At 44.6% G+C, this 17,008-nt stretch overlaps 1 protein-coding gene across 4 annotated transcripts in view; it reads left to right on the top strand.

The window, feature by feature from the left end:
- SART3 (spliceosome associated factor 3, U4/U6 recycling protein) overlaps positions 1-16,591 on the top strand; it is a 39,236-nt gene extending 22,645 nt beyond the window's left edge. For 2 of the 4 annotated variants that reach the window (XM_001163755.6, XM_009426169.3), the window contains exons 8-19: positions 622-760; positions 1,230-1,337; positions 2,041-2,118; positions 2,254-2,312; positions 3,357-3,466; positions 6,490-6,602; positions 7,544-7,620; positions 8,518-8,686; positions 12,264-12,718; positions 13,207-13,359; positions 14,308-14,498; positions 15,179-16,591. In XM_001163755.6, the coding sequence (XP_001163755.1) occupies positions 622-760; positions 1,230-1,337; positions 2,041-2,118; positions 2,254-2,312; positions 3,357-3,466; positions 6,490-6,602; positions 7,544-7,620; positions 8,518-8,686; positions 12,264-12,718; positions 13,207-13,359; positions 14,308-14,498; positions 15,179-15,356 (1,830 nt within the window). In that variant the 3' untranslated portion in view covers positions 15,357-16,591. The remainder of the gene's footprint in view (positions 1-621; positions 761-1,229; positions 1,338-2,040; positions 2,119-2,253; positions 2,313-3,356; positions 3,467-6,489; positions 6,603-7,543; positions 7,621-8,517; positions 8,687-12,263; positions 12,719-13,206; positions 13,360-14,307; positions 14,499-15,178) is intronic. The other 2 variants (XM_016924118.3, XM_016924117.3) reach the window with 1 other exon arrangement.
- Positions 16,592-17,008: the final 417 nt, after the last annotated feature.

Below are 17,008 nucleotides of genomic sequence, written 5' to 3'. Positions count from 1 at the left end.
CATCCGCTTTTTCTCCTCTTTGCCAACTCGTTTAGAAAGTTTTAGTGTTTCAAGTTATTTAAAAATGGTCACTAACTGTAAGTAAAATTAGCATATTGTCTGTGTTGAGGACTTATAACAAATTGATATTTTTCTTTTAACTTTTTATTATGGCAAAAATGTAAACATATAAAAGTAGACAGATCAGTAAAATGAAACTTCTGTACCCCTCACCCAGCTTCAACAATTAGTAACAATTATAGCTTTAGTTTACTTTGATCTGTAGTCTCACCTACTTGTCCCTTCTGTGTTACTTTGAAGCAAATCCAGAAATGATATTTCGTTGGTAAATATTTCAGTATGTGTATATAAAATATTTCAGTGTGTATGTATAAAAGGATCCAAATGAGGTCTATCCAGTAGGGTTGGCTGACGTCTTTTAAGGCTGTTTTAACCTGTAAGTTGCTCCTCTCCTTCTCCTCCACTCCCCTTAGTGATTTTTTTGTTGTTGTTGAGGAAACCAGGTCACAAGAGACGTTTATAAGGACATTTCTTTCATCACTTGGTCGTGCTGGCAATGTCTTGTTGATGGTGAATGCTTAATAAAGTGTAATTTCCTAACTCTGGAATTCTTTATCATAGGATCGACAACTGAAAGTAAAGGATTTGGTTTTATCTGTACATAACCGCGCTATTAGAAACTGCCCCTGGACAGTTGCCTTATGGAGTCGGTACCTCTTGGCCATGGAGAGACATGGAGTTGATCATCAAGTAATTTCTGGTGCGGATGTTTTTGTGGGAGAACTTCTAAGCTATTTGTCCCAAGTGAAAAACAGAGAGCGGTGACAAAGTCATTACATCAGTGTTCCCTGGGGTTTTCTTTGGGTTATGGAGTGTAGTGACAAAAAGGGCTCTGAGTGAGAGATGAACTGGTTATATTTGTGGCTTCTTAGAGCTTTTTAACATGCTAATATTCATTGTATTTTCTAAGAAGTTGTAGTCTTTTCTCCAAACTTGCTTGATCTGGAACTCTTCTTGCAGGGCGTCTTGTGGAAGAAGTTTTTTCTAGAACACAGTCTGTAGAGTGCTGTAGCAACTTCTGTCTTCAACATTCCTGTCTAGCTCATTTCATTCTGTTGCATCTATTAGTCTTTAAAGTCATGTAGTGTTTTATAGTCAGTAGAATGTAGTGACTTTCTATTAGTTTCCATTTGAATTGGTAACAAATCCTGACTTTTCTCCAACTCCAGTAACCTTCGAGAAAGCTTTGAATGCCGGCTTCATCCAGGCCACTGATTATGTGGAGATTTGGCAGGCATACCTTGATTACCTGAGGAGAAGGGTTGATTTCAAACAAGGTATTTAAGCACATGTTTTTCACTTTAGAGCTGAACATGTTCTTAATACAACTTTTGGCGAGATGTCCCAGTTCCCCAGATACATTGTGATTGGGCAAATGATGTAGACTAGGTATTGGTGACTTTTTCCCCCAGAAATCTTAGCAATTTCTGTCTTTAACAAGTCATGATGTGGATTGTAAAGCAAGAGAGTAATCGTTTATACTGGCTCCTGCCAGCCTTTTTAGTCTTAGCTCTCATTTCTCCTTTCAGGTCTTTTTATTTATCCTAAATACTTCTTGAAATAAGACTGCTGTGTTTTAGAAAAATCTTTGTACCTCTGTGGGATCCTTTGCCCCTTCATGTCCCCCCCAAAACAACCAGAAAACCCCTAACTTGTACTTGCACACTCATGTCAGCTGTCACCTCATACAGGTAGCCTTTAGCCATTCTCCTGTTTGCCTGTGTCACCCCAGCTGGGGGAGACTCCCCCCCCACAGCACCCTGTGTTTGCCTTTTTCACCACGCTGTCCATGCTCTATTCTGTTCAAATTTCTTTCTCCCCAACTATGTGATGAGGGCAGGAATTGGCAATTTTATTTCTGTGTCCCTTGCATGATGCCAGGTACATAGTGGGTCTCCAGGCAGTTTCAGCATAGGATAAAAAATAAAACAAAGCCAGGCTATGTGGTTTCCTAAAGCCTTTTTTTGCACTTTCCGCTAGACTCCAGTAAAGAGCTGGAGGAGTTGAGGGCCGCCTTTACTCGTGCCTTGGAGTATCTGAAGCAGGAGGTGGAAGAGCGTAAGTATGCCCCAGCCTGTGGTTTTGCCCAGTTGTATTTCCTTGTCTGTACTATTTCCTGGTTGATGTACCTTTTCAGCCAGCGACTATTTGTCTCCAAGTTCCTTTCTAATTTTACTAATTCTGTTTTTGAAGGTTTCAATGAGAGTGGTGATCCAAGCTGCGTGATTATGCAGAACTGGGCTAGGATTGAGGTAAATGTTTTTGACACATCTAGCACTTTCATCCACCATTGTTTAATAGCATCCTATTAAACTTTAATTAAAATTGAGTCAGAATCCCAGATAATGGCCTAAGCTCTATAAGGATTTATGTTATTACCTAGGTAATGGTCTAGGCTCCACAAGGATTCATGTTATTTACGTAGCTTGACACATATTTGTAAATATGTTGGTGAAAATACTAGCTCCCAGCTAGAAGTTGTGCAGTAAATGTTTAGATGCTAGGTATTCACTCGTTTACTTCTGTCTCTGTCTCTTTGCTTCATTTGTGAGAGCACAGTGAGCGTGTACTGTTTGTCAGCACTGTACTAGGTGCTGTGGGAATAAGACAGATAGAATTCCTTTGCTAGTAAGGCTTCTATCTAATGTAGAAGACAGATGATTTGACAAGTAATTAGAGGATATGATCACTTGAATGTCATTACTGGGTCAGGGAGACCAAGGTCAGTAAGACACGGAACCTCCCTTGATCAGCAGGTAGGATTGTAACAATTCTAATCATGTTTTCTCCTCTGAGGGAGCGTCAGATAGAAGAAACTAACATTTGTCAGGTAGTTTTTATATGGGATGCTTATCTTTTAACCATTTTAAAGATGAGAAAACTGAGAATTACAGGTTAAGTAATTTGCCCAAGTCACAGTTTGTAAGTATTAGTAGCAGAGTGTGCATTTAATACTAGATCAGTCTTTTTTTTTTTTTAACATTGTCTCTCAAACACTTGTAGTTAAGCTTGATAAAAATAAAAAACATGACTATCTAGTACTGTCGAGTAAGTACCGTGCGCTCCCTCTCTCGGTTCTCAGGAAACATAGGTAGATTAGCTCGTGGCTGCAGAAAGGCTCAAGTGTTTGGGCTGGGTCGTTTACCACTGGAGGGAGGCCTGGGGAATGCCCAGGGACATCTGTAACACTAATAGTTGTGGGGTGCTTTTTATGTGTGTCTGTTGGAAGTGTGTTGTATGATGGGTGTCGACGTCATAAGGTTCAGGTCTCCTAACAGCCTGCTGATGCACTTTAGGCTCGACTGTGCAATAACATGCAGAAAGCTCGGGAACTCTGGGATAGCATCATGACCAGAGGAAATGCCAAGTACGCCAACATGTGGCTAGAGTATTACAACCTGGAAAGGTAACTGATCTCGGGGTGGGGAGGGAGGCAGTGCTTGTCAGCTGTGCACCTGTCTTCACTCCTGGCTGACTCCTACCAGCTTGGACTAGCTCCTTAGAACTGGGCTGTTTTCTTTCATTCTGTCTCTTTCAGTAGTGGGTACATTTTTAATGGGCAGGGCTAGAGAACCAGACATGATATTTTGTGCCTGGAACTCTTATAGCCATGCATTTCTTTTAATTTGTTTTTGTCTTGATTTTTGGGCATGATATTTTATTTGACCTTTTGGAGCTATTTGTTTTTTATATTTGCTTTTATAGAAAAGCAGAAAATACTAAAAAGCTAAGAGAAAAAAAACTCAAATTACTGACCCAGTCATAACCATGACCCATTCTTTGAGACTTTTCTATGTTTAAATTTTTTTGTAATGAAAAGGCAATTATAGCATGCATGTGTTACAAGCCTTTAAAACTATTTGAACGAAATAAGATAGGCCTAACAATATTTATAACATGGGGAAAACATAAAGAATGTGACCGACTTTTCAGTCTGTCTTGAACGTTGTTCATTGCATAACATTGCTACATTGCTGGGTTTTCTTTTTTGAAGATTTTTTCCCTATTTAAAAAACACTGTGTGCCCAAATTAGAATATTTACAAAAATATGTGATAGAATGCGACAGTTTCTTTTCTTTTTTCGGGGGAGATGGGGAGTCTCACTCTGTTGCCCAGGCTGAAGTGCAGTGGTGCAGTCTCAGCTGCAACCTTGCCTCCTGGGTTCGAGCGATTCTTCTGCCTCAGCTTCTTGAGTAGCTGGGATTACAGGCGTGCACCACCACACCTGGCTAATTTTTGGATTTTTTTTTTTTTTTTAGAAGAGGCACAGTTTCACCATGTAGGTCATGCTGACCTCAAGTGATCCTCCTACCTCGGCCTCCCAAAGTGTAGGAATTACAGGCATGAGCCACCATATCCGGCTAAACGTGACAGTTTCTTATAATCCCACCCCAGAGATAACCACTGTTAAAGTTTGTTGAATATCCCCCTAGATCTGCAGTTCACAATTTTTTTGGTCTCAGGATCCATTTTCCACTCTTAAAACTGGAGGATCCCAAAAAACTTTTATGTATGTGAGTTATATCTATTGATATTTATAATTTATAAATTGAGAAATCTAAAAAACATTTTAATTTATTTAAATATAACAAATTATCTAACATTAATATCTTTTTTGAGCAGTGACTGTTTTCCAGACCCCAAAATAATATAGTGAGAAAAGTGGCAGTGTTTTCTATTTTTGCAAATATATTTATTTGCAAATTATTCTGACCTAGGAGAAGACAGCTAAATTCTCATGTCTGTTACTGATTCTGTCTGTTGTGATCTGTTGTTTTCATTGAAGAGGTTAGGAAAGAAAGGTATTTTAGAAGCATTTTCAGATAATTGTGGGTATTCTTCTTTCATACATATTATAGCAAAACTTCAGTGTTGCATGTGGAATCTGAAACCATATTGACAGAGTCTGTTACAGTAATACCCATTTGTCTATTTTATCTTTTACTTGATGCCACAATTCTATGACATTATTTGGAAAAATCCCAATTCACTAAATCATGCAGCTCTTCCAATGTTGACATATTTCATCCTATAGTATTAAAAAATCGTATTTGTTCGTATCTGTATTGATCTTAGTTGAAAAGTATTTTAAGTAGGAAGCTGTCAGACTTGTGGTGGCAGATACAAGTTTTCCAAAATTCTAATTTTCACTTGAAAGCTTGAATTCTATCACATGCAACAAATAATGTCAGTGGTTTTCCCCAGAGTGGCAGCCTCACTTTGTTAATTTTCAAAAATGTCTGCCAAATACCCAGGTCTGAGTAACTGACCGTGGTTTGTCACTCAAGTTTCCTTTCAAGTAAAAATGGTGTCCTTGAAAAAAATGACTTGATTAGCTTGCAACTCAAACAGTAATATGCTTTTTTTTTTTTTTTGGCAATAATCATTGTACTTCAGTATGCAGAAGGGCTTTAAGTGTACTTAGTATTTCATCACACAGTGCATTAAAAAGATTTCTACTGCCTTGATTTGTGCTAAGGGCCACCATTACTTGTGCACTGTCTTGAAGATGTCAACACAGTGAAAAAGTCCAGTAATGTCTTGGTATTATTATAAAAGGAGTTTTGACTTTGCAGGGCCCCCGAGAGGCTCTGGGAGATCCTCAGGGGTACGTGGATCCTACTTTGAGAACCAGTGCTCTGAATTTATTCTGAGCATCATAATATGTATATATAATTATGTATATTTAAAATGTTTTAAAAACAAATATGAATACACTGTTGCATAACAGTTATGATTAGCAGAATTGTGTAGCTGTTGTGATTAGCAGTGTACAAAAAGGATCTGTTTGCGACCAGCCTTGCCAACCTGGTGAAAACCTGTCTCTATTAGAAATACAAAAATTAGCTGGGTGTAGTGGTGGGCACCTGTAATCCCAGCCACTCAGGAGGCTGAAGCAGGAGAATTCCCTGAACCTGGGAGACAGAGGTTGGAGTGAGCCGAGATCGTGCTATTGCACTCCCACCTGGGTGACAAGAGCGAGACTCCCTTTCAAAAAAAAAAAAAAAGATCTGACTCTGGGTATGAAATTTGACACTACCCTGGATTCATCTCTCCTGTCAGTAGGACGCCATAGTAAAATTTCCCTGGGGACTGTATCAGGTTACAGAGAGCTGTTGGACTCCCCCGCCATGTGCCGCACATGTGAATGCTGTAAAGGCAGAATGCTGGTTGCAGATCACAATATCAGGTACACTTTCCAGTAGCCCCTACATGGCTGAGGGAGAGAGTGCTTCAGGGAAATACTTCGTAGGTGACTGTAGAGACTCTGGAAGGAGAAAGCATCATGGATAGATCTGAAAGCTAAGGTCTTCTCAGAAGCTAGAGTTACTGAAGAGTGAGTTTCTACCTGGGAGAAGACGGCCTCTCCCTTCGAGTGCCTTCCACTTTGTGTCCTGGTGGCAGCAACTTTTTGTTTTCTGCCTTAGAGCGCATGGTGACACCCAGCACTGCCGGAAGGCTCTGCACCGGGCCGTCCAGTGCACCAGTGACTACCCAGAGCACGTCTGCGAAGTGTTACTCACCATGGAGAGGACAGAAGGTGGGACCCCCAGCTCTCTTCTGGCTTGGAGCCTAACCCATTTGCTGTTTGGTCTCAAGTAGGAGCATCTGGTTACAGTCTGGGGACAGACTGTGTTTACGCTGCCACCTTAGGTGGTGCCCTATGATTAGACTGTCACAAGTGTCCTGAAAATGAGTCCTCCTGCAGCTCTTCTCAAATTCTGCAGCTACAAGGAGGACTCTGTGATGTCACTGTAGCACAGGGTTCTAATTCTTTGTGGGGGGGACTGTGCGTTATACAATGTTTAGGGGCATCCCTGGCTTCTAGCCCTGAAATGCCAGTAGCAGCTTCACCACCACAACCAAACATGACAACCAGAAATGTCTCTTAACATTGCCAAATGTCTCTTGATGGGCAGGATCCCTCCTTTGAGAGTCACTGTGCTCTAGTACAACATCTATCCAACAAAGGAGCTTGGAGAGGCAAATGGCTCAATGTGTCCTTTGCATCCCTTGTTAAATTTCAGAGCCTTCAGTGTTAGCTAGAACCAATAGAAAAATAATGTGAACTTATCTGTGGGTATTGGTCTGGATTTTGGGTATGGACCCCTCAGAACTGGCAATCAAAGACCACCAAAAAATAAGAAATAAATGCCTCAACATTTGAGTACCTCTTAAAATTCTTCAGTCTTAATATAAATGTACTTTTGCATTAGAACGTTCGTTTTCATATTCTTTGCCATTTAGAGCCCTTAATAGATCATATTCTGGTTTTCAAGTCTCTCCTGAAAGGAAAGGGACATTTTAAACCCACTTAGAAGGACTATTTGAATTCTGAACTTCAAGCCTACAGGGATTACATTTTCTTACTGTTTGATGGGAGAGATCTCTTCTGGAGGTACAGAGAAATTAAGAAAAATTTATGTGATTGTATCCTTCAAAATCCTAAAGAGTGAAAGTTTTGCTTCTCTTTCTTTCAAGGTTCTTTAGAAGATTGGGATATAGCTGTTCAGAAAACTGAAACCCGATTAGCTCGTGTCAATGAGCAGAGAATGAAGGTAATGACAATGTTTGAAGTCATTGGCACCTCTGGTAGCTATTTTGGCTCAGTTTGGTATGGATGTTTCTTGTCAAGATGTTTTACATTTTCCTAAGTGTCTTTTACTCAGTATTAATTTAAAAATATTTAGATCAATGCTTAAACCTGTCTTGTGTCATTTTTAGATTGTTCTAAAACATCAGCCCCAATATTAAGTACTTGTTTCATTTAGTGAGGGAATTTTGGCTCTAAAATTTACGAGAATTGATGAAAAAGAATAAAGAAGAGCCTCACTTAGCCTAGTGAGTGGAACATGAACACCCCAACTTATTTAGGGCTTCAGTTTTATGGATTTTTTTTTTTTTTTTTGAGACGGAGTCTCGCTCTGTTGCCCAGGCTGGAGTGCAGTGGCATGATCTCGGCTCACTGCAAGCTCTGCCTCCCGGGTTCACGCCATTCTTCTGCCTCAGCTTCTCAAGTAGCTGGGACTACAGGTGCCCGCTACCACACCTAGCTAATTTTTTGTATTTTTTTAGTAGAGATGGGGTTTCACCATGTTAGCTAGGATGGTCTCGATCTCCTGACCTCGTGATCCACCCATCTCGGCCTCCCAAAGTGCTGGGATTACAGGCGTGAGCCACCGCGCCTGGCCAGTTTTATGGATTTTTTTGCCTTCCTTTTGGTGAGTAATGATTAGGGTGAGGAAATTGCTAATGTAACAGAGACATCAGATCCAGAATTCCAACAAACCTGAATGAGCCCTGGTGTGGAACAGCCGTGAGCCTGTCCACGTTTTTCTCCTGATCTCTGCTTTTCATTAGTAATGAATTTCCACTCCTTCTCCCCTTTCATGACAAATCAGTACAGTGAATGTAATTGCCACATCCAGCGATGCATCATCTTCCCACTTTTCTAGGCTGCAGAGAAGGAAGCAGCCCTTGTGCAGCAAGAAGAAGAAAAGGCTGAACAACGGAAAAGAGCTCGGGCCGAGAAGAAAGCGTTAAAAAAGAAGAAAAAGATCAGAGGCCCAGAGAAACGCGGAGCAGATGAGGACGATGAGAAAGAGTGGGGCGATGATGAAGAAGGTAAGGAGCTCTTGAGAAATTGTGTTTTGAAACGTCTTAAAGTTAGAGAAGTTGCGAATACAGTACGAAGAACTTTCTTCCCTGAACCATTACCAGCTTGATACCCATTACCCTTTGATCACTGTTAGGGTGTATGTCTTGCAAACAAGGGGCCCTCTTCTGCATGACTAGAATGCAGCCATCAGAGCCGGGGTTAGCAATGAGCTATGGGTTCCCATTTATCCTGATAATGTCCTTTGTAGTGAAAGGATCCGGTTCAGGATGCACTATTGTGTTTAGTTGTCCTGTCTCCTGGATCTCCTTGAGTCTGGAGCACTCCTCAGCTTTTTTTTTTTTACTCTGATGACCTGCAGTCTTGGAAGGAGGCAGGCCAGTTGCTGTGTTGTGCCCCTCAGCCTGGGTGTGTCTGATGCTCCCTAAGCATTGGATTCCACTCATGCATCTCGGGCAGGAATAGTGCACAAGTGCTCCTGTGGCCTGCCCATTGAGTCCCATCAGGTGGACTGTGATTCGCTTTGTTCCATCGCTGGTGACGACCCTTTTGAGAATTATTTATGCTGATTCTCTGCTTATCCCAGGTTTGGCTAGCAAGAGTTCCTTCACACAGGCTTCTATGTCCCTTTGACCTGTCCCCTTGTTCTTTCATCAGTTCCTTACCTTCTAGCACACAATACCCAAGGGTCATCTTATACTTTCCATAACTCAGCCCTGGAATCCATCATTTCTCCAAGGTTCCTTTGAGTGATGAGTGGTATTTAGAAGGTGCTAGTTGTGCTCACTGCTGTTGGTTATTGTTCCCAGGCCTGAGTGGTCGAGGGTAGGGAGTGTGTGTGTGTGTGCGCGTGCGTGTGCATGTGTACACATATTTATGACCATATTTACTTGTGTAACTATTTGTATATACTGAAAGTCATGATTTCACACCAATACCTCCAGTCCGGTCTAACACCATAGGGTTCCCCTTCACACTTGCAATGCCCTTCTCTCTCTTTTTAAAATTTATTTATTCATTTATTTTTGAGACAGAGTCTCGCTTTGTTGCCCAGGCTGGCGTGCAGTGGGGTGATCTTGGCTCACTTCAACCTCCGCTTCCCAGGTTCAAGTGATTCTTGTGCCTCAGCCTCTCAAGTAGCTGGGATTACAGGCATGCACCATCATACCTGGCTAATTTTTTGTATTTTTAGTAGAGATCGGGTTTCGCCATGTTGGCCAGGCTGGTCTTGAACTTGTGGCCTCAAGTGATCTGTCTGCCTCGGCCTCCCAAAGTGCTGGGATTACAGGTGTGAGCCACTGTGCCCAGCTGTGTCACGCCCTTCTCTGACCTTGAGAAACTTGGCTCCCTCTATTCTCAGCATCCTCAGTTACTCCACCTGGCCCCTGTAGGTATGTAATCAACTTCCTGTGCCTGCCTCCCCTTCTCATATGTGCCATCCCCACCCTGTTTGGTCTCCCACACCCGGGGCCAGGCACGGCCCTGCACGGACACCCTTGCTTCTTTCACTCAGGCTTCCAGATCTAGGCTGCTGGGTCCCTGTCACTGCCCCATGCCTGCCCGTCTTCTTCCTTCCATTCAGGCTCTAGCATCCCGCACCACTGCTGCAGCCCCAACCCTGCACAGACCTGCCAGGCTTGGCCCTACTTTTTTTTTTTGAGAGGGAGTCTCGCTCTGTCGCCCAGGCTGGAGTGCAGTTGCGTGATCTCGGCTCACTGCAACCTCCGCCTCCTGGGTTCAAGTGATTCTCTTCCTTCAGCCTCCCAAGTAGCTGGGATTACACTTTGCCAGCCACCATGCCCAGCTAGTTTTTGTATTTTAGTAGAGACGGGGTTTCACCATGTTAGCCAGGCTGGTCTTGAACTCCTGACCTCAAGTGATCCTCCCGCCTTGGCCTCCCAAAGTGCTGTTATTACAGGCATGAGACACTGCACCCGGCCTTGGCCCTGCTTTTAATGGTTCTGACTTAGTGGAATTTTCCAGCAGTGTTTCTTTCACCCTTGTAATTTCAGGGACGGGCAGCTCTGGGTCATATTTATTTCAGAGAGTCAGTCAAGGTAAAGAATTGTCTCTGGTGGCTGGGTGCGGTAGCTCATGCCTGTAATCCCAGCACTCTGGGAGGCTGAGGTGGGCGGATCACCTGAGGTCAGGGGTTCAAGATCAACCTGGCCAACATGGTGAAAACCTGCCTCTACTAAAAATACAAAAATTAGCTGGCTGTGGTGGCGGGTGCCTGTTTTCCCAGCTACTCGGGAGGCTGAGACAGGAGAATCACTTGAGCCCGGGAGGCAGAGGTTGCAATGAGCAGAGATCATGCCGTTGCACTCCAGCCTGGGAGAGAGAGCAAGACACTGTCTCAAAAACAAAACAAAACAAAAAAAAGAATTGTCTCTGGACTTGAAAGGACTCTGTATACTTTCTTAATACAGATGTGTGAGCCAGAGAGAACTGGGAATGGAGTCATCCATCGTTGAGTTGACCTTGCTCGCACACCTTGTTTGGGCTTTCCTAAATGACTGAGGATGGCTCATTGCTCCACTGGCCTCCCAGTTTAGCAGAATAAGACAAATGTGATGTGTGACCGCAGTGGTGTGTGATCAGGGCGTGGCGTGTGATCAGGACTGTGGGAGATGGCATTGTTAATACTGGTGGAGGCCAAAGAAGGCACTAGTGGGTCAACTTCGTACCAGGAAGACTGTGGGGGAAGAGATGCGGCATCCAGGGGGAAGACCGAGTGACTGTGGCAGCGAGAAGGGAAGGTCTGAGCTAGACAGGGAGCCAATGTTAGTACAGCCTGAAGGCACAGCACAGCCTGGCATTTTCTGTGAGCAGCAGATAATTGGGTTTGACCTCAGATGCATTAGAGAGGGATGGGGCAGTGGTCGAGGAGGCTGGAGTGGTAGGTGGGCCAGTCAGCTGGACCCAGCCCAGGGACACTCTTGAATACAGTAGCAGTGTGCAGGGCTTACGTTGCATTGGAAAGGCAGCGGGTGAACTGATGGGGAGGTCTGTTTGCCGGAGGCTGATGTCTGTTGAGCTTCAGTACTGGCCCTCTGGAGGCAGTGGTGAGGACAGACTGCAGTAGAAGATTGTGGTTAAGCTCTCTTAAGGACACAAGGCCATATTGAAAGTGTTTTAGAAACCACAGATCCTTTGTAGTGCTTTCCAAAATGTGCTCCCTGGGGCACGGGTATCAGTCACTAGGGTGCTTTTCCAGTGCAGATTCTCATGTCCTATCCCAACCCTGCTGATCTGGGCTTTGTAGGAGAGGGGCCCTGGAATTTGCCTTCTGAACTTTGAGATCCACTGGCCTTTTGTATAATTAAGAGTGGACAATGGGGATTTATGTTATTACTTCCACTTGATTGAGCCCACTTACCCGAGTGTAATTGGGGCACAGAAAGTCGTGGGACAGGTCAGGCGGATCACAAAAGACTTGTCAGGGTGGTGCTTGCCCCTCTGAATCTGGTGAGGGAGTGAGTGTCACATGCAGCTGTCACAGCACTTTCACTTCACACCTCTGTTCAAGCTCCCTGAAGAGAAGTAACAGTTAACCATGGCTACTTTTCTTTTGAAAACCTGTAGAGCAGCCTTCCAAACGCAGAAGGGTCGAGAACAGCATCCCTGCAGCTGGAGAAACACAAAATGTAGAAGTAGCAGCAGGGCCCGCTGGGAAATGTGCTGCTGTAGATGTGGAGCCCCCTTCGAAGCAGAAGGAGAAGGCAGCCTCCCTGAAGAGGGACATGCCCAAGGTGCTGCACGACAGCAGCAAGGACAGCATCACCGTCTTTGTCAGCAACCTGCCCTACAGCATGCAGGAGCCGGACGCGAAGCTCAGGCCACTCTTCGAGGCCTGTGGGGAGGTGGTCCAGATCCGACCCATCTTCAGCAACCGTGGGGATTTCCGAGGCTACTGCTATGTGGAGTTTAAAGAAGAGAAATCAGCCCTTCAGGCACTGGAGATGGACCGGAAAAGTGTAGAAGGGAGGCCAATGTTTGTTTCCCCCTGTGTGGATAAGAGCAAAAACCCCGATTTTAAGGTAGGTTATGGAAAAAAAGAATGCCTTTCATCTGTGGTTGCTTTAGACAGGCACTTTCTTCCTGCAGCAGTGATATTTAGGATAGACATGGAAGTTTTACGCTCTGTTTGGATCTAAACTTCCTTGTGAGCCAAGGTCCATCCTAAGCCTGTTGACTGAGGTCTGAGTCATGGCATGGCTCCTTCTTGCCGGGTGCTTAGTAATGACAAGGGACTGTGCTGAATGCTTTATGTGTGTCAGCTCATTGACTCCTCATGAGACTCTGTGAATGGTTACTTTTATTCTTGCCGTTTTACAGAGGAAGACATGGAGGCCTGGAGAGGTTAAGTGACTCGCTCCGGTGGCCCCATTAACAAGTTTCAGAGCATGGCTTGGCTCTAGTCTGCCTGGCTGGGCTGCTCATGGGGACAAGGCTGGTGTCAGAGGAGTCAGGTGAGCTGGGTCATGCCTCGAATCATGGTTTTTCTCTGTCTTCCTTCTTCCTATAGGTGTTCAGGTACAGCACTTCCCTAGAGAAACACAAGCTGTTCATCTCAGGCCTGCCTTTCTCCTGTACTAAAGAGGAACTAGAAGAAATCTGTAAGGCTCATGGCACCGTGAAGGACCTCAGGCTGGTCACCAACCGGGCTGGCAAACCAAAGGTCAGAGTCAGAGCAGATTGTGCCTTGTCTTCAAGGCTTGGGCAAACTTCGTTTCTGTATCTGTTCAAAGATGATTTAACCTCTAGAATGGGTTCCTAGTTTGTCTGCTGAGAAACAAAAGTTAATTTCACAGAAAGATCTGCACACTTAGCTCTACTTATATTTGGAGTCAGATTAACCTGTTTGTAGTTAATTGTACTAAAAAGAATAAGGCACTTGGAAATAGAGGATCATGAATTCACCACACTATGGCCCCTGGCTGTGGGGCTTGGGGGAAGCCCTGTGACCAGCAGCATACGGGCTTTGGGGTGGGCGCCCTCCTGCAGCCTTCTCCCTCTGTCCCAGGCCTCTCTTTCTCTGGGGCCTCCAACCAGGCCCCTTGAGTCCCTCCATTGCAGTGCCTCTTCTCCTGCCTTTCCTTCTTGCCCCCTCAGTCTCCTGCTAAGTCCTTTTGTGCCCCATTTTGAGTAGTAAGTGGTTTCATTACTGTCTACCCACTGCCCACTCTCCCTCCCCTTTATCCAGGTTAATGGAGAGAAAAAGAGGATGAAATGAGGGAGTGGGTGAAGGCACAGAAACACGAGGGCTCACCTGGGCACCTGGGCTGCTGGCCCTGTGTCCCATCCACCTCTTGGTTTATTTGCTGGATTTATACTGGTCCATCTGTCTTTTTCCTTCTTTCTACTTCTGCAGCACGTACAAGGTGTACTGAACTTGGAAGGGTTATCTGAAGTTACAGTGCGTAGCAGCACTCGGGAAGGAGAGTAGGGTGGGGAAATAAGCCTGTAGACAGAGGATGCAGTGGTGGGGAAGGTAACCTGTTGGTGGGTCGTTTGCTGTGGCCTGGTCTGCTGGTCTCTGGGAGGAAGCCCAGTGCCTGCCCTGCGGGAGGAGGTTGCGTCCCCAGTCTGTGGGATCTGACTTGGTTCTGGATCTTGCCTCTTCCAGGGCCTGGCCTACGTGGAGTATGAAAATGAATCCCAGGCATCGCAGGCTGTGATGAAGATGGACGGCATGACTATCAAAGAGAACATCATCAAAGTGGCAATCAGCAACCCTCCTCAGAGGAAAGTTCCAGAGAAGCCGGAGACCAGGAAGGCACCAGGTGGCCCCATGCTTTTGCCGCAGACATACGGAGCGTAAGTGCTTGCATGGTAGACTAGTGCAAACTTCGTCCTGGCTGGCACCAGTTCATGGATCACGGGGGGATTAACCCGGGATGAATTAGCTTCCTGTTAGGACAGAAAAGCCAAGATGTGCTGTTCCTTGTGGTAATCACTGTGGTTCCACTGGAGCAAGGCGTCCAGAGCAGGATGCAAGCCTAGGCACTGACCTCTGCCTGGTACTGGCCAATTTACACTTGTCATTTATTTCAGACAGAAATAAGGTAGTGATTATTTTAAAGTCCCCTTTGCCAGTTGGATCTGTGTGTTTACAAAGAAATCTCATACCCATGTGTGTGCCAGTCTACGGCCCTAGCTATGATCCACATAAGCTGTGCTGTTCGCTGGTTTGGGATGAGGAGGAGATAGCAGAATTGCCAGGTGACTGGTGAGGTCTGAGAGGTGATAGTCACACTGATCCCCTCTGAGTGTGACTGGTGCTCAGGGTTGATCTTTGCCAAAACTGAACAAGGCCAAGTCTGTTGAAGCAGTTTTTACTTCATAAACAGAATTAAGGAGGCAGGGATTATCTTATCCTTTTTTTTTTCACCTTTTAACTTCTGGTTATATTAAAACTGTCTTGGCTTATTTTCACAAATAAATGAGGGGCCACGAATTGTTGCTTCAAAAGGTCCATTCAGTGTTTGCTCTTTTAGGAGGGGGAAGGGAAGGACGCAGCTGTCTCTACTGCCTCGTGCCCTGCAGCGCCCAAGTGCTGCAGCTCCTCAGGCTGAGAACGGCCCTGCCGCAGCTCCTGCAGTTGCCGCCCCAGCAGCCACCGAGGCACCCAAGATGTCCAATGCCGATTTTGCCAAGCTGTTTCTGAGAAAGTGAACGGGACGCTGGGAGACAGGAAATGCCTTACTTCACTCTGGCCCGGCGGACCTCCCACCACCCAGCAGTGCACTGGGGATGGACAGGCCTGGTGTGCTGCCTGCTCGCAACCACAGATGGCTCCTCGGCTTTAGACAGAAAGGGGAATGGGTTCTAAGTCAAGAGCCTTTCAGTGCTCCCTCATATTGAGGGCAGTGGCAGAAAAGTGACCACTCTGCAGGCTGGGCCCAGGATGTGGTGTCCTGAGATAGTTTTGTATCTTAAAGACTGAGGCACAGAAGTGAAACGAGAACACACTGTTTTTGAGACACAGTTGTCCAAATGTTTCTGGCCAGCTCCGGCCCCTTTTTGTATGACACTTCTCTTCCACCCTGCACAGCACATGTGCCCGTCATTCTTTTAATTTTAAAAGATGAAATGGCAGATGCTAGTAATTCACAGAATGGCCTCTTGTGGGGGTGGGTCTGAGGGAAGTCAGCTATAAAACATTTGCTGGAGTTTTGTTCAATGGGGCTGTGCATTTTTATATTATGTGTTTGTAAATGACATGTCAGCCATTGTTTCATGTTTCCTAAAAGCAGAATATTTGCAACATTTGTTTTGTATAGGAATTATTTGTGCCACCTGCTGTGGACTGTTTTCTTTGCCTAGTGACTAGTGACCTGTGTTGTCTAAACATGAGTTTCAGCCCTTTGGTTTTGTTTAATACCATGTCAAATGCAAACTTCAATTCTCCCCATTTAGCTTTATTAAACTGACGTTCTCTTCAAAACTTCTTGCTGAATGGTACTCAGATGTGCATTCACATACAGATGTGTTTTGAAGTGGGTGTACCTTGCTTTACCTAATAGATGTGTAAATAGAACTTTTGTAAGTCAAATCCCATTGTCACTTTGATTTAAATTATTCCAGCTGTGATGTGTCTTCATTTTATAGCAGTTTGACATTGGAGCTTTTGAGCTTTTTTACCTCACATCTTTTATCAAATAATATTTACTGCTTTGAAAACAGCATTGGCCAGTTCAGTAGGGGAAGCTTGCTTTATTAAGACACTCGAGAAAGACGTCAGGGAATCCTTGTATATGTCATGGGAATCAACTCCTCATTTATCTGTTGTGTAAGTTTAAGTTTTTGTGCATCAGTCGGGTTTTCTGTATTTTTTTAACCTAACATTTTTTAATATAACCGATTAAAAAGTAGACAGAACAGTAAAATAAACTCCTGTGTGCCTACCATTCAGCGTCCAGCATTCCTCAACTCCCAGCCCCTCTTCCTTCATGTCTGTTTCCCCTCCACCCTCTGTTATATTGAGGCACCTTCCAGATGTCATTGTGCTCATCCAGTAATGTTGCGGCAGGTGTCTCAGGAGGACTGAAAGGCCCTTCATGTCATCAACTGTCCACTCAAATTTCCACCTTCCTACAAATATCAGCTCTCCTCCCTGTAAATTATTGGTTGGTAAGCCTCTTAAGTCTTAAAATGTAGGTTCCCCTCCATCTCTTTTTTATACAAAACCAACTTTTTACTAGGCTTTACTTCTGAATTAAATTCAAGCGGCGGCTATTGACAGCAGCAAGAACCTTTGCTGTCCCACGCGTTCCTCCTGCAGTGTTCTCTGTGATGCTGCTTGGAAGGCTGATCGACTGTTCAGC

This window comes from Pan troglodytes, chromosome 10 (assembly GCF_028858775.2).
Source record: "Pan troglodytes isolate AG18354 chromosome 10, NHGRI_mPanTro3-v2.0_pri, whole genome shotgun sequence".
In the NCBI taxonomy this organism is placed as follows: domain Eukaryota; kingdom Metazoa; phylum Chordata; class Mammalia; order Primates; family Hominidae; genus Pan; species Pan troglodytes.
Note: the sequence above shows the minus strand (reverse complement) of the source record. Positions and strands in the feature narration are given on the sequence as shown.